General features: G+C 43.8%; 2 protein-coding genes across 2 annotated transcripts in view; both read right to left on the bottom strand.

The window, feature by feature from the left end:
• corin (corin, serine peptidase) overlaps positions 1 to 7,011 on the bottom strand; it is a 16,972-nt gene extending 9,961 nt beyond the window's left edge. Inside the window, exons 1-4 of the mRNA XM_070929430.1 lie at positions 6,949 to 7,011; positions 4,870 to 5,020; positions 1,587 to 1,916; positions 148 to 259 (exon numbers count right to left, since the gene is read on the bottom strand). Of these exons, the coding sequence (XP_070785531.1) occupies positions 148 to 259; positions 1,587 to 1,916; positions 4,870 to 5,020; positions 6,949 to 7,011 (656 nt within the window). The remainder of the gene's footprint in view (positions 1 to 147; positions 260 to 1,586; positions 1,917 to 4,869; positions 5,021 to 6,948) is intronic.
• Positions 7,012 to 8,298: 1,287 nt separating this feature from the next.
• nfxl1 (nuclear transcription factor, X-box binding-like 1) overlaps positions 8,299 to 17,500 on the bottom strand; it is a 15,909-nt gene continuing 6,707 nt past the window's right edge. The window contains exons 14-25 of the mRNA XM_070929432.1: positions 17,085 to 17,175; positions 15,222 to 15,342; positions 14,984 to 15,140; positions 14,484 to 14,575; positions 13,743 to 13,764; positions 13,184 to 13,306; positions 12,685 to 12,839; positions 12,518 to 12,587; positions 10,868 to 10,972; positions 10,391 to 10,471; positions 10,229 to 10,282; positions 8,299 to 9,760 (exon numbers count right to left, since the gene is read on the bottom strand). Of these exons, the coding sequence (XP_070785533.1) occupies positions 9,569 to 9,760; positions 10,229 to 10,282; positions 10,391 to 10,471; positions 10,868 to 10,972; positions 12,518 to 12,587; positions 12,685 to 12,839; positions 13,184 to 13,306; positions 13,743 to 13,764; positions 14,484 to 14,575; positions 14,984 to 15,140; positions 15,222 to 15,342; positions 17,085 to 17,175 (1,263 nt within the window). The 3' untranslated portion in view covers positions 8,299 to 9,568. The remainder of the gene's footprint in view (positions 9,761 to 10,228; positions 10,283 to 10,390; positions 10,472 to 10,867; positions 10,973 to 12,517; positions 12,588 to 12,684; positions 12,840 to 13,183; positions 13,307 to 13,742; positions 13,765 to 14,483; positions 14,576 to 14,983; positions 15,141 to 15,221; positions 15,343 to 17,084; positions 17,176 to 17,500) is intronic.

Below are 17,500 nucleotides of genomic sequence, written 5' to 3'. Positions count from 1 at the left end.
GAGGATTTGGTCCAGACTCAAAGCTGTTATTGTGTCAGAAATTCACTCGATTTAAATTTCAAATCTGTGGTGGATCCATTAAAAGAACTTCCCTCCGGTCCTGAGTTTACGACTCACTCTGCATTAAGTGTCTTTGGATGTGGTTACCTTAGCAACATGTCGACCTCTGAGCTCTTCACCACGGCGACGGAGGAGGACAGCCATGTTTGGTTGTAGGGCAACATGTGACACTGAGGCTCCACGATCAGCTGACAGCTACCTGGAGACAGGTAGGAGGGTACAGCACACAACAAACACACAAATAGGAAGAAGGAATCAGACTGTCCAGTCCTGTAGCGCCCCCTGGAGGCTGCAGTGTTCAGGTGTTCAGTTTATTAGGAACAGCCAGCTAAAACAAAGTCAGTCTAAAAGAAGAGTTCATAAAGTTCAGTTTGTGCTCAGACTGTTTTGGAGAGGCGTTGATGACGTATGATCGAGTTGTTTATGATGCTGTTGAAGTGTGTTTCTTTACACTGACAGGTCTGCCGAGTGACAGAGCAGCTAATCACGATTGATCATTCCACCAGATAGATATTTAAAGTTGTGTCCAAGGTGACGTCTTCAAATGTCCAACAAAACCAACAAAACACAACTTCTATCCAATAAAACATCAACATATTTGTGTAAAACTGTGTTTTTTTGGTGAACATAAAGAAAAGAAACATAAAGAATGAAGGTTTATAATAATAAACTAATAAAAGTAATATCATTTTAATAATAATAAACCTTTGTTTATTTAGTGGCGACTGATTTATTTGGATATGTATTTGATTAATTTCCTTCTTATTAATTTCGTTTAGGGATGCTGATAAAATACTAAGTATTTAGTTTCTTGTAAATGTGTGACACTATACTCCCTGTTAGCATTATCACTGTTTGTTCAGCTACAATTAGCTAACGAGCTAGCTCACACTGAGTAGCCGACTGTTAGCTGGAGGTTAAACATTCAGTTGGTCTGGTGACCGCCCAGCGTCCAATCAGAGGGCAGGACAGTCTATAGCTCATTAGCATTCACCTCGACTAGACGTTAATACAGAGAGAGAGAGAGAGAGAGAGACACTGAAGGACAGTGGAGGACCAGAGACACACAGAGAGACGAGGGGAATTTTAAAATAGAAACTGAACAAACGATTTATCATTTTACACACACACACACACACACACTCCATCAGGTCAGTAGAGGAGAAAAGAGGACAGTAGATCTGAATTCAGCTCAGAGGATGTAGCTTCATCACACACACACACAGACACACACACTCTCAGGTATCTACTCGTCCATCCTGCAGTAATGGAGACTAATAAGATTTTAGTGTTTGACAGAAAAGGACACAACAATAACAGACAGAGACAGAAGGACAGAGACAACAGATGATTTGTAAGTTTTAGGGATGTATCAGCTGCAATATGAAACTTCTTCTTCTTCTGCAACATAAACACCATCATCATCATCATCATCCACCAGAGTGATCATTTACTAAAACTCTCGTAACATCTCATCAACTGACAGACTGATGATTTCCCATGAAGCCCTGCGGTGTGGTCCGTACCTGAGTCAGGTGCTGGGGTGGTGCTGATGGGCCAGGCAGTGCTCAGTGATGTCACGGAGGTCAGCCAATCAGGAGGCTTTGTGTAGGGCTGGGTGGGCGGGGCCTGAGAGGAGGGGGCCGGGTGCACGCCGGTGGTGGCAGCAGGCGTGTTCACGCTGCGCTTTTGGTCGTATGTGATGTTGCCGTGGCTTTGCGGCGTGGCCGTGACGTTTTCCGTCTCAAAGAAGGAGCGGGGGTTTGTGCTGTTGCCATGGTAACCAGGGTCACTGTCGGCGATGGGCTCCGGGGAGGGGAGGGGGCTGGAGTCCAAGAGGCTGCTGCCAAATATACCTGAAGAAAGACCACACAGGTAAGACCAGGAAGAGGCGTGTTTGTTCCAAAGTACCACGCAGAGTTTCAAGGTCTGAAAATATCAAACTAAAACGAATAAAGTGCCCAGACCAGGAAGACCAGAGTAGCAAGCCTGAACTGGGGCTGCGTTCACAGCCAGGACGTTACAAATAAACAACTACGAAGGGTTACACCCTGCTCTCCGAAATGGTAAATACTACCACAGCTGTTTAGCACCACCTTCAGGACTTTACATTTTTAGATAAGTCCTCCGAGTGTTGTTTGTTCTGTCCAACATGTTCCGCTGTAACGAACACAGGATCAGGTGACAAAACACTTTTATGACATAAAAGATATTTTTGAATCTCAAGTTGAAGTTTGAACTTGTGTGTGTGTTTTAACTGGACAAACGTACTGTTAAAGGCATGTGTGACACAACAACAACTGCTGTATCACACACACACACACACACACACACACACACACACACACACACACACACACTGCCTGTGTATGAGTGTGCTCTATGAATAGTGTCAAAGTGATCTAGTTACCATGGTGAACCAGAGAGATTGGTCTATTTACATTTCATCTGTCACACACACACACACACACACACACACACACACACAGAGGCTGTCATGTAGGTGTTTTGACGTTTTGTAAAAATGTTAAATGTAAAAACAAAGTGATGCTGACGTGTTTCAGTGAGTCACTGATCATCTGTTCACCTCCTCAACGTGACAGTGTGTACTGAATATATATATATATATATATATTTCACAAAATGCTGAAAATATCAACGAGAACATCCTCAATATGTCACAGAATATAAAATAAACATATCCTACATATATCACAAGAGATATAACTCATATACTGAATATATCACATCTCACAACATATGCAAGTGAATATATTCTGAATATTTCACCAATTATATTAGAATATATGATTGAAGAAAAAATGACTGCGTTACTGATTATATAAAGCAACATATTACAGTTGAGTCCACTGAAGATTTAAAGAGAGAAACGTCCCTCCGTCACTTCCTGCTTCAGGGTTTGTCTTCTCATCATGGAGCCGTGATGCCGACAGTCTTATAGAGGTCACACGTCATGGACAGCGTGCTCTATAAATACACCTGCCTGTTATATAAAGTCATATTCAATATTCAAACATATCAAACATTTAAACTACATGTACGAGATCCCAGAGGGACGCGTTCAACGTCACTGATCACATGTTTGTCACCTGGTGTGAACGTGGCTGGAACACATAGTTCAGTTTGATTTCGACAACATGAACCAACGTCGGCTGTTTCTTGTTCTTAGAGTCGGACAGACGAAGGCGGAGCGCCTGCTTCTGTACACTACTGATAGAAAAGATAGAGACGACAGACGGGAGGAAACAAAGACATCTGAAAGACGTTAAAGACCATTAGGTGTTTAATGGTGGGAGAGGACACACACACACACACACGGCTTTATGGCACTGTGTGTGTGTGTGTGTGTGTAATGAGTCGAGGAGGAGACAACAGAAAACAGCTGCAGAGGAAGAGGAGATGAAAGAGAAGAAGAAGAAGAGCTCACACTGTGTGAACATGTGAAAAAGACGTTTTTGTTCAGTTGTTTTTCCTTCAGATGTTTTTTGGCGTCCAGTTGTGGATTTACAGGAAGAGAAAGACAGAAAACACACAACAAAACAGAAAGAACATGGGAGATAGAAGAGGATGAAGAGGAAAGAGGGAGGAAGGAGAACAAAGAGGAGAACAGAAGACAGGAAAATCAAAATGGAGGAAGAGGAAAGTGGGAGACAGAAGGTGTAGAAATGAAGAAGATGAGGAGAGTGAAGAAGGGTAATGAAGCGAGTAATGAAGGAAAGAAAAGAGGAATGAAAAGAGAGAGGAAACTGAAGATGAGAAGAGGGAAAGGTGAGATGAAGAGGAGGGGAGGAGAAAGATGAAGAGAAAGAAAAAAGGAGAGAGTGATAGGAGGAGGAGGAAGAGGAGGTTTAGTTTTACTACCTGCGTAAATATTTGAAATTCTTTGTCTGAATGTTTGAGACGGTAACTCTGCTCCTGATTGGCTGAGGGACTCCCCGCTGTCATGGTGACGAGAGGAAGCACGACACACACACACACACACACACACACACACACACACAGTCACACACCCACACGTATGATGTAATGACCTGGCCTGTGACTGTGTGTGTGTGTGTGTGTGTGTGTGTCATCCCTCCTCCTACACTCTGTCCTCCATCAGTCTGTCCTCATCTTCATTTCTTTACGTCCTCCTTTCATTCCTTATTCTTCTTGTCCTCCTTCGCTTCCTTCATTAATTCCTCTCTACTTTTTATCCTTTTCCTCTGTCCTTTTTTCCTTCCTTCCTTTCCTTCTTTCGGTCCATCCATCTTTCCTTACTACTAGTTGTCTACTTCCTGCTTCCTTCCTGATACTCATGTCTGTCCACTAAGTATGAAGCCAGGAGACGTTAGCTTAGCTTAGCATGAAGACTGGGAACAGAGTAATAACTCAAATCTGACCACAGACATGAAGACATATTTTCAGCTCAGTGTGAGTTACACTTCATTTATCGTAAATAAAAACGGTTTCAATCATTTTCTCTGCTAAAAAAAGGAGAAACAAGAAAATCACATTAGAAACAGAAGCTAACCTGAAGCTAACACGTCGGCTATGAGATAACACTGTGACTACTTTTGAATTCATTTGACTGTTAACGGCTCAGAAACGACATCATCTGCCAACAACGTGATTTGAGTTTTTCCATTTTTTAAGGTAACACGAGACGCTCTTTGTCTCCATCTGGTGGTTAAAAACACAACAAAGCTCAAAATGTCGACAAATTTGTTTGTCATTCGCTCAAATCGTTTGTCGCCAATGCATTTCCATACAAAGTGTGTGTGTGTGTGTGTGTGTGTGTTTGTATACCAGTGAGGGCCAGGACGAGCAGCAGCAGGCCGGCCAGCAGGCTCACAGTGGGAATCAGGATGTAGAGGAGAAGTCGAAGGTGATTGGTCGATCCCAGCTTGTGAGGACACGCCTCCCCGCCCATCCCGACCTCAGGTCCTCGAGCCGGAGTCTGGAGGACACATCGAGACGAGTTCACTGTCATCGGGCTTTGTCAAACAACTGAATCCAGGTTATTACATCATCAGAGGCTGCAGGTGGTTTCTGCCAATCAGAGGGTCTCTTTCATGTGTGATGTCACAACAGGAAGTAGATTTCTGAGGAGTTTGGTGAGCTAACATGAACAGCAGCGTTGAGTGAAGGAGAGCTGGAGGTTGGGAAACGCCACACTCACTCTCTAAGTCCAGTTTAAGCCCTCCCCCCCAGGTTATTTTTAACAGGGGGGGCTGTTGGGGGGGTGACCCGGGTGTTTCTGTCCTCTCAGAGTTTCCGTTGGACTTGTTGAAGTTATTTTTGAAGCGATATGACGACGAGCCGACACTCGACACCCCACTGCTCTACATACTGCTCGCTCCACCACTCTCTCTCTCCGGACCCCCCTCCGTTCAATACATTGATCGATAGTTTCACCACCAGCAGCACTGATGTGTGACTTCAGATCAGATCCTGTGTCTGTAACACACGGCGACAGTCTCTCTCAATCTGCTGTTTATTTTCATGATTAATCAATTAATCATTTAGTTTATAAAACGTAAGAAAATAGTGGTCGTAGAATAATATATAAACCGCAGTGACGTATTATTAATTGTATTGATTTACATGTGGAATAAAAACCTTTACATAGACGATACTGTTTATAATGAAGTATTTATTAACTGTTTATTCACCAACACTTTGTAAGGTGACTTTAAATAAACTATTCTCTTCTATCAATCAGACAACCGAACGTTGAAGACATTAAACTACAGCATCCGACCACTTCCATCATGGTGAGACGAGCCTGTATAATTCCCCACAGTCCATTCTCAGTTTACTGGTCTCCACATTTAATAGGCAGCAGATAGATCCATAATTAAACATATTAATGAAACAGCTTATTTTCTTTCTGTCTCCTTTCAGGGCATCAACTAGCAATGTTTTTCTTAATAATCAACCGTTCCATTATTAGACTCTAACTATTAATCATGTAGTCTAAAAAACTATCAAAAATAAACATTGAATGACACGAGAGTGTTTCTTCAGTCTGACCAAGAAGATTCAGTTTATAACGACATGAAACAAACAAAATCCTCAGACTGAACCTCATTAACTGGTTATTACATTTAATACATCTGTGAACTTTCAAAGAGAGGACGTTATGTCTGGTCAGGCTTAAAGCTGCACTAATCATTATTTTTATATTAATAATGCATCAAATGAATCTTTTTAAAAACATCTGAATCTTCGGATTCACTGAATACAACTAAAGTACCTCCAGATGTGACAACATTTGCAATCATTAGAAAATGAATAAATAATGCTATTTCCATGCATTTGACTGCTAACTGCTTCTTCACACTCCGTTTTAAAGCTGCAATGATTAGCCAATTCATTGACTAGTTTATTATTATTATTTACTGAATATCTACACAACATGTGAAGACGCCACCTGGAGTTTTCTCACATTTTATCAACCACATTATTACTTAATGACTCAAGAAACAAACAGCAGATTCATTGACAATCTGTAGTTTGCAGCTCTCTTCAGAAGCAGATGAATAAATAGATAAACAGCAGTTAATAACTGACAGTAACTGCTCCACTCAGTTTATAATGAGATGAAGCACATCCTCATCATCATGTTCGACTTGATATGAAATCTATTATCATCCTTTCATTTATTAAGTCATTCATTAAGAGTTTCAGCTCGAGCTCGGACTGAGAAACACAGCAGCTTTCAGGACCCAGAGCTGAGAGACTGAAGAGGACACAAGAAGAGACGGAGTCAAGGCGGAGGAGGACAGAGGACAGAGGACAGAAACAAGGACAGTAGCACGGAGGAAAGGTGGAGACAGCTTCACAAGCAGCGGGGAAAAGACAGAGAGAGAGAGACAGACTCACCGTCGCAGTTCCCGCTCCGCTGAAGGTGACACGCGGGCAGGTCTCCAGCCGCGCGGACAACATGACCTGATGCTGCCCGCCGCTGAGCGCGAGACCATCCCTCTGCCTGCTGCCCGCGAGCAGCTCCGCTAACTACCGAGCACGAGACACGCTGGCTCCGCCCCCTCAGACTCTACCTCCACCTCCCTCCCTCTCCACGTTTAATGTCAGTGTCGCTCTACCGCTCTCTCTCCATGACACGCACACACACACACACACACACACACACACACAACTCAGGTTGTCTGCACGTGATGAAGCCTTAACATGGGATTAAACACAATTCACGGTCAACTGCATGCTGGGACATGAGCCTCGTGCCTGTGGGTCTTAAATCCCAAAACTCACTCTTGTTAGTCACACACTCCGTACACAACTTCAACGTGTTCCTATTGTACCTCTCTTTGTGAGGACCAGTTAGACTTAACACCCTCAAAGTGAGGACATTTGAATATTGAGGACATTGTCTGGCCATCACTTTGAAGCAGTTTGAAGACACAAAGACAGAGAGAGTCGAAGTGAAACCTGGACTCCCAGGTTTGGTTTCTGAAGTAAGAAAACTCATTCAAAATCCCATTGACACTTATAACAACTTTAATAACAAAGAATCCAGAGAGCAGAGACTTTGTCTACAGCGTGTCGTGTGTCCCTCCTCACATGTTCAGACAAGGACGGAAATATCGTTGTTTATTCAATGTTTCAAGGTTTTTCAGCAGCCGTTAATGAACGCCAGTTCACATCATGGTGTCTGAAAAAACAAAACCAATCAAACAAACAAGAAATAAAACAAGGACTGATGAGTTTTTGGTGCAAAAACTATTATATCATCATAAATATGTTATAGAACAGTTCAAGGTTGGAAATAGTTTCACGAGTTATACACACAAATACAGCAGGAACATGATAGAAATAAAATTATTTACACTTGTAAAGTGGTTTTATTCCAGCTGTTTGTGCCCTTTTAATTTAAATTTATATATGCCTATAAATCTGGAAATATTAATAATTCATTCTTTAAAATATTTTACGGTCTACAGACATAAATGAGGTAGAGTGAAAGACAGCTCTCCGCTTGTCTCTGCATGATGTATAAATAAAGTTATGTTACTATAAATAAAATACTCTCGAGGGTTAAGTCACTCTGGAGGAACAGCGCCCCCTCTCTGTTCACTGTTGTAAACACATCCAGCTCATTTCCTGTAAATTAATTAGAGCATTGTTTACTGATTATGTTTCTGACTATAATTAAATAAAAAAAATCATAAGCAGCAAACTTTTACATTCAGCAGGTGGACAGAGACAAAGTCAGTCAACAGTTTTATACATTTTATTTTTCAAATATTTGAAAAAAAAGACAAAAAAAGAAAAATTTGCATCACATCTGAACATCAAGAATTTTTAACATTTCAGCACCAACTTAAAAGACTTCTTGTCACTATCTGATGGATCTGACGCGTCTTCACAACAAAATATAACATCAGACTTTCTTCTCTTTTTTTACCCCCAAATAAATGAACCAATCAGAAAGCTCTTACCTGACATCACATACACAAGGTCAGTAAGAACCTTCTTTACAGGTTGAGCGTCAAAAAGTTTCTCATTTAATTTTCAACAAACATGAAAATATAGAAAACATCAAGAAGAATACTGAAGACAAACGACATTAGCAAAGATAGTCTGTGGTGTTAAAAAAATCTTTAATAGCATCAGATAATGTTAATAACTTTCATTGTTGCCACTTTATTAAGTGATAAGTACACTTTCTATTTATATTTTACCGTAAATTAAGCCATTTCAAGGACCATTATTTTTAGTGATTTTGAACTTTTCTTGAGTCACGTTACGTTCATGTTCCTCAAGTGATTGAAGGACGTTATTCACAACAGATGTAGAGATAACGACATCCTCAGAAACGCATCAGGTCCGTGTGTTCAGATTCACCGAGTTATGACTCGAGTGTTTTTAGGGACCATAATTCTACGAGCCTTCGGTGACGGTCCAATCAGCAGCCAAACTACAGTCACCAACTTCCTGTTCTTACAACACCTGCATGCACCTGTCCCTCTCTCTCCTCACACAGTGTCTTTACATCACAATTGTCTCTGTGTTGAGTCTGGACACATCTTAAGACAGATGGAATAAGATAAACATCAAGTCAAGGTCACAACAATACACTCAGATACTACTGGGGGCCTGTCTCAGTGTATTTATACTGAAATAATCCCTGTTCCTTCTACAGCCCTCCATCATGTTACTGTATCTGCTGCACACGGTCCCGCAGTTACTGTTTCCTCCAACACGAAGCCGCTGAGCCGACAGCCGAGCGCCATTCTCCAGACTCAGTCAAACGTTTCTGTTTGTGTTGTGTTTTGGCATCGCTATGGAAACTCAGGTATCACATTACTGAGAAACTCCCAACAGGAAGAAACTGAAAGTACGACTAAGTATGAAAACACAAAAAACACAAAAACTACTGCAGACAAAGGAATCTGAAACTAAACGAAGGGAATCTCAGAGGTCAGGGAAAAGAGCGGGACAGAAACAGCTGATTCATGTCAACACGTGTGTTCATGTGGGGGGGTCAGGGCGGGCTCAGGAGGTAGTAGGCGGCAGCGGACAGCACTGCTCCACCCAGCGGGACGAGGACGAAGGCAGCACACCTCCTCCACCTCCTCGCCCTCTCCCCCTCATCATCCACCTCCTCCCTCCTCCCCCGCTTCTTACTCCTCCTCCCCCCTCGCTGCTGACGCTTCTCGAACGCCTCCAGCTCCTCCTGAACACACGGGACGTCAAACAATAAGATCAGCTTATTTATCAACATTCTGTCATTAAGGCTTAAAAACGTTCCAACGTGGTCATTAACGATTTACTAAGTTTTAACGACTGCGATTAAAAGGTTGAAACTCGTTATTAAGGTTTGAAAACCTTTAATACTGTTATCAAACATTAATACATTTACTATTAAAGCTTAAATACTGTGTAATTAAGGCTCAATTACAACAAAGTTACTATTAATTTATTAAATGATTTATTTTCTATTTAAGTGTTTATTTAAGCATCCTTACTCAGTAAGGTTTACAGAAGCACTTATTGGCATTTAAGAGCTGATTTATTAAGATTTAAGTACTCAGTTAATAAGTTATTAAAACTTAAAGACGGAGTCATCACTAGTATTAGTATTAGTTATAATCTCTCAGCATTAAGTGCAGCTGGAATAATGTGTGATGATTAAGTGTCTGACCTGAAGTTTCTTCTGCTCCTCCTCCTGAGCTGCTTTCTGCTCTGCCTCCTTCAGCTGAACACACACACACACACACACACACACAGCAGTTAGTGTGTATCCAGGTGTGACTGTACAGGTGTGTGTGTGTGTGTGTGTGTGTGTGTGTGTGTGTGTGTGTACCTGGCTGACTTTCCTCTGCTGGTCTCTGCAGGCGTTGTCACACTGAACGACACACTGAGCCGACTGAGCGCACGGGAACTCCTACACACACACACACACACACACACACACACACACACACACACACACACACGCACACACACACACACACACACACACCCCCTTTAATCACTCCAGCTGTGTTCCTTAAAAAGCATCAAAGGTAAATGTACGAGCTACAGATCTTCTTCATCAGACATGTTAATAAACACTTTATTATCAGGTCCAATAACACAGATGTGCCATAACGTGTTCACAGCTCTCAGAAGCCTTCAACGAATAGGAAAACATCTGGAGATGATGCAACACCGTCACTACCTGTGAGCTCAGACAGGATTTAATCATGAATACATTATTATTATTATTATTACTATTAAAGTCCACTGTACGGCAGGACTGCAGTACACTGTGCAGGTGTGTGTGTGTGTGTGTGTGTACCTTCTTGATCCTCTTGCAGGGACATCGGAGCTTCACCTTCTGCTGACATTTCTCCTCACACACTCCTGGATGACACACCTGCTTACAGCGATGACCACAGCTCAGCTGCACACGCACACACACACACACACACACACACGCACGCACACACACACGCACACGCACACACACACACACACACACACACACCAAAGGAAACATGAATCTGCATCAGAGGTTTCCTCTTTGATCAGTGATCAAACCATCAATCAATAGTTTGATCAGAACTTCACATCCAGCTCTGCACACGGCCCCTTCAGAGGTGCTGCTGTGCCTTGTTGCTGGTCCAGGATCTGTCTTTATGTCTCTGTCCACGGGACGTTATAGATTATTTGAGACATGTATTACACCGTCTGCTGGACGTTGATGGAAACTGCTGCAACAGTTTTGATGTTTATTGACGAGCTGGAAGATTTCAGGCTACAGAGTGTCTCATCTCTGATATCAATAAATCAATAAATCAAAGATTCATTTTTCAACTGAACTGGAAAAATACATTTTAGCAGCTGAACTGAAGTCAGTCTGGGCTCAGAGTGTGTGTGTGTGTGTGACTGTGTGTGTGTGTGTGTGTGTGTGTGTGTGTGTGTGTGACTGTGTGTGTGTGTGACTGTGTGTGTGTGTTGAGCTTAAGTTACTGCAGACTATGAAAACAGTCTTCTGACAGAGACACACATCTACTAACACACTCTCCAAACAAACATGTGACTGTGTGTGTGTGTGTGTGTGTGTGTGCGTGTGCGTGTGTGTGTGCGCGTGTGTGTGTGTGTGTGTGTGTGTGTGTGTGTGTGTGTGTGTGCGTGCGTGTGCGTGTGTGTGCGTGCGCGTGTGTGTGTGTGTGTGTGTGTGTGTGTGTGTGTGTCAGTGCCAGTAAGTGACAGAATGAAAAAGCTAAATCATTACCAGGTGAAAGTAAAACACACACGGAGAGAGAATGTGTGTGTGTGTATCACAGAGCCACAGAGCTAAATTGATTATTGGAGAGAGAGAAAAGAAGAATGGATGGTATTGTGTTACTCCTGAAATGACACTGACAATTATTGATTATTGATCGGGAAGAAAGGAAGGAAAGGAAGGAAGGAAAGGAACAGTGAGACTTCCAGCACTGTAAGTGGAAAACATTTTCTGCATGACGACACACACACACACACACACACACACACACACACACACACACACACAGTAATGGGAGGCAGGTGACTCCACTTCCAAAGTCTGATAAACAAGTCCCATGATGCAATGGGGCGCCAGAGGTGTTCAGATTGTGTGTGTGTGTGTGCGTGTTCAGTGTGTGTTCAGAGTGTGTCGTTGCTTGTGTGTGTGTGTGTTCAGAGTGTGTCGTTGCTTGTGTGTGTGTGTGTGTGTGTGATCAGTGTGTGTTCAGTGTGTGTTCAGAGTGTGTGTGTGTGTTCAGAGTGTGTCGTTGCTTGTGTGTGTGTGTGTGTGTGTGTTCAGAGTGTGTCGTTGCTTGTGTGTGTGTCGTTGCTTGTGTGTGTGTGTGTTCAGAGTGTGTCGTTGCTTGTGTGTGTGTGTGTGTGTGTGTGTGTGATCAGTGTGTGTGTGCTCAGTGTGTGTTCAGAGTGTGTCGTTGCTTGTGTGTGTGTGTGTGTTCACCTCTTTAGGACACTGGTTGTTGCAGGAGCCTAACTCCACCTTCCTCTGTTGGTCAGCTGATGTCCACTTCCTGCAGAGACAAAATCAATGTGTTGCTCTTTGATCAACACTGTGTGATCAATAACGGTCAGCCACGAGAGGAAACAACAGCACGTGTGTGTACTGACGTGCACTCCACGTAGAGCATGCTGATCTTGCAGTGGCAGCGTTGGCGGATCATCTGGCTGCAGGAGGGGCAGTTGCCGGGGTGACAGGGACGGGAGCAGGTGTGGGGGCAGCCGGGGGGGCGGGACTTAGAGCAGCCCTCCTCACACACCTCACACTGCAGAGAGAGAGTGATTGATTGAGTTGATCGGTCCGATCGGCGTTCCAGTTGCTGTCAACACCGAACACTGAGGACGCTCGTTACTGCAACTAATGGTGATTTCATCGAGTGACGTCATCAAACGGTCGAACCCAAAGACACTCAGGTCACCACAAACTAAAAGAGGTCATTGTCACCTGCGACAAGCGGGAAACATCAAAGGACTGAAACAATCAATTATCAAAACAGTTGCCAATTCATTTTCTGTCGTCGACTGATCAATGAATCATTAAAGCACACACAGCAGAGGTGAGGGGTATAGCATCTACCTTTCAGATGTTCCTGTTACGAGTCATCCTCACCTGCTGGCCGTCGGTAACCAGGTGACAGTCCCTGCTGCAGGTGTGGTTTCCACAGGTCAAAGGTCGTCCGCAAGGTCGTGTACAGGAGAACCGCCCACGACGATGACACGGCACCGGGCTGACCTGATGGACACACACAGTACAGACATCTTTAAACGCTCGTCTGAAGGTGAAGCAGAGTGTGTGTGTGTGTGTGTGTGTGTGTGTGCTGAATACCAAGCAACTAAATGGGATGCAGGAGGGAATTATGAGAGAGAGACAGAGAAGGACAAACTAGACGAACAGAGAGAGAGAGAGGGATGAATGAGGAGGAGGTCAGAAGGACGAACTAATAATGGACGACGTTTGGAACGAGAGAACAAGACGGAAAAGAAAACAGGAGGTGTGGGGGGGGGGGGGGGGTCCGCAGATAAAAAGGGGAGTGGAGGAAGTGATCATTCTTAAAGCGGAGGCAGATAACGTGATGTTGTGTGTAAATGGTGACCAGGGGTGAACTGGTTAAACTGGGTCCAACCATTAGAAAAAGTTAGAGGGAGACTGTAAACAGAGCGGTTCTCACCTCATGTTCTCCAAAACAGGCCCTGAAAGACAAACACAGAAAGACTGAATGTCTGCTACTGCGAGAACCTACCATTCACTTCCATTAACTTTGAAACATCACAGTCTCTTTAGTTCCACTCGTCCCGTCCACTTCAGCTCCATTTACCTCCATTCATCCAACCCACTCCCGTCATTTCTTACTTTGATTTATCCCAATAACTTTCATTGACACACACACACACACACACACACACACACACACACACACACACACACACAGTCAGTCCAACACACACAAACAGGACTGAGTATCCTCAACACCAACACACACACAGATGGTTGGTATTGGTTCACTGCGTCACAAAGCTGCAGGCAGCTGGCAAACACAACTGTTACACGCGCACACACACACACACACACACACACACACACACACACACACACACACACAGGTCTTATGATCCATGACAGGACCAAAGCACCTCAGAATGTGTATTTATGTGTCACACACAGTGTGTGTGTGTGTGTGTGTGTGTGTGTGTGCATGTACCACTTGGTGAAAACAAAGAACAATCACTTTAATCATTTTAATCATTTTAAGCTCCCTGTGAGACTCGACCTCCTCTGTTTAGTTTAACTCTGTTCAGTATCTGTTCACACTGCTACATCGTGTTGGAAGACAACAATGTGACTGGAATCAGACCTTCATGAACCAGAGTGTGTCTGTGTGTGTGTGTGTGTGTGTGTGTGAGAGACCTACGTTGGTATCGGGACCTGACATGGCGGACAGGGCAGAGCTTTCTTAACAAACGCTGGTTCAGCCGGCTGCTCCCACGGACCGGCTAACTGCACCTAAAAACACACATACATGTGAAAGTGTGAAAACGTGTCGAGTGCAGGCAGAGAAGAACATTCAGAGGTTCTCCAAACAGCAAACATCACTTTATATAACTGATGACACAGACGTCCGGCTAGCTAGTCAGACATCTTTATTATTGAAGCATTCACTTGTAGTTGAAGTACAAGTACTTCAAAATGACTTAATTCCCACCACACTAAAGCTCACTGATTAACACTTATATCTTGTTTGTTTAATCTACATCTACTGTTTTAGAATAATCGCAATTCCCAAAGTGAGAGTACATTTACTCAAGTACTGTACTTTAGTACAACTTTTCTGTACTCGGAGTATTTCCATTTTCGACTACTTTATACTTTTACTCCACTACAATTCAGAGATCCTTTCAGCCCTCAGCCTACCTGTTGGGACTTGACCAGCACCAGGTCGTGGCAGGGCTGCGGGCAGGTGTGGCTGCAGCCGGGCAGCGGCACCAGGCAGGGCTGTCTGCAGGGGGGGCAGGGCCCGGAGTGGCACCGGTGGGTCTCTCTGGTCGGGTGGTGGCAGGACGGAGGACGCCTGGAGGAGACAACAGAGTAGCTGCTCATGAAAGTTACTGGTGTGTGTGTTCAGAGAGTGTGTGTGTGAGAGTGTGTTTACCTGCAGGTCTCTTTGCAGCGAGGTGGTTTGGTGCTACGTTCTCGCCCACAAGGGACGGCCAAGATGGTGGAACGACATGTACATCTGACCTCCACCGACTCCGGACAGGGATAACAACTACCTGCAGGACGGGTGAGACAGATGCAGTGAAAACAGCAGTCAGGTGTGTGTCGGACTTTGAAACAGCTTTTGTTTGCTTACTAGATCCTTTCCTCAAAGCTAATAATAATAATAATAATAATAATAACATATTCCCTCGCTGTGTTTCCCTGTCGAGCAGCAGGACTGTGGACGGTAGGAAGGATTACAGTCTGTCTGTGTTCTGTCAGTGACACTCTCTATGAAGAGTCCCATCAACATAACACACCGAGTGTTTACCAGCAGATAGGACGGAGTGTGTGTGTGTGTGTGTGTGTGTGTGTGTGTGTGTGTGTGTGTGTGTGTGGCTCGTATAACCTATAAGCAGGTTAGGTTCCAGTGGTCGGCTCCACCTTGGATCCGGTTCAATAATTGGATTCCAGGGTTCATCTATTAACAACACTTAAACTCTTTTTATTAGCAGAGAAAGATGTTGGAGCAGCAGACTGCAGCCGCTGACGGTCGCTTTAATGTGACACCTGGTTACTTTAAAGAAACTGCATCTAATGTGACGGCCAGTAAGATCAACACTTCCACCAATACAATCCAGTATTTAGGACTGGTGCCCTTATATCTGGTTCTTTGATAAAAAAGAGTCAACTACGACTCCCGTGGTGCACTTCACTGACAAACACGACCACTGACACTTCAGCTGTCATCAGTTTACTTTCTGATTCTGGATCAGTTTGAGATCAATTCAGTCTTCTTCTCCGAAGCAACAACAGCTGAGACTCATGGGTATCGTAGTGTTTAGAGCCGTCCACAATAATCTGAGGGTCAGAACATGAATTTATTATCTCGAGCTTCTACCATGAGGAACACTGAGGAGATCATTAAAAGTCTTCATCTGAATGTAATTAATTAGTTAATCGTTAAAAAAACAAAACACTGTACTAAAACTAAACTGAGCTAAATACCAGACACACACACACACACACACACACACAGAGGCCTCGGTGTCAGTTGTTATCTGCGTTGGCGGCGGTGCGACTTTCTATCTGTTCCCCCCTGAAAGGTCAGAGCAGCCAATCAGCACGCAGACGCACAAATAAATTAACTTTAATCTATTCAGCCAATCACGAGGAAGACTGACGCATACGTTATCCTTTATCGTCCAATCAGGGAACAATAGAGGCAGGAAGCTATCTGTTATTCTGCAAACAAAACACACACGTCTTCAGTAAAAGGGAGTAATGATGTTCGGCAGGAAGCAGAGGTCAACGTTTTCCCAACACACACATTCAACTGTGTGTGTGTGTGTTTTTCAGCGCTATCAACTGGAACAAATGTCAGCACACACACACACTCTTCAGGAGGTGTTATGGGTCAGAATTTTCCTGAATCTGACCTTTGACCTTCCACCAGCTGAGACTCCCTCAACAAATCACAACATATCTGACAGACAATGATGTGATGTGACGCCCTGTGTGTGTGCATGTGTGTGCATGTGTGTGTGTTGGTTTAATCATCCTCTACAAACCCGGGCTGCATCAAACTGCAGCGTTTTATAACTAACGTGAGAAGGCATTATTCCACTTGTAATCAAATATATTGCGCTTTGAGCAAAACAAGCAGGGCTGATTAACGCGCATTAATTAACGCCTGATGGCTGCAGTTTGTGTCAGAAACGGCTCCTTCTGAGTTTTAACTCAACAACTCCATCACGAATAAAGGGTTAGGGTTAGTGTGAGTGTGAGTGTGAGTGTGAGTGTGTGTGTGTGTTACCTTGGTGACAGCCAGAGGGACACTTGTGGTTGCGACACCCCAGAGTTCGACCACAGCTCTGGTCACATGAAGGGCAGTTACCAGGGCAACACTGAGACACAAGGCATCATGGGAAACAGAGTTTAACCAGGAGAACAAACAGCTGAAAGAGTGAGAGCAGGTAAAAACCTGTGACATTAAAGTGACGCTCCTTTGAATCCACGCAGATGAAAATGAACGCTGTTATCAGCTCAGTGTGTCTGATAACAGACGGACAGTTGAAGCGCCTGCTGTCACACCACAGTCAACCTTTGACTATCACATTACACTCAGATTAGAAAGCATCACGCTGACATTTACAGGAAAACACACACAAACATCCTCGTTCACGGAGAGTCAGGGCCTCCATCATCTGAATATAAAACACCGGGAACTGC

This window comes from Enoplosus armatus, chromosome 23 (assembly GCF_043641665.1).
Source record: "Enoplosus armatus isolate fEnoArm2 chromosome 23, fEnoArm2.hap1, whole genome shotgun sequence".
NCBI lineage: Eukaryota > Metazoa > Chordata > Actinopteri > Centrarchiformes > Enoplosidae > Enoplosus > Enoplosus armatus.
This window is presented reverse-complemented; position numbering and strand designations above follow the sequence as displayed.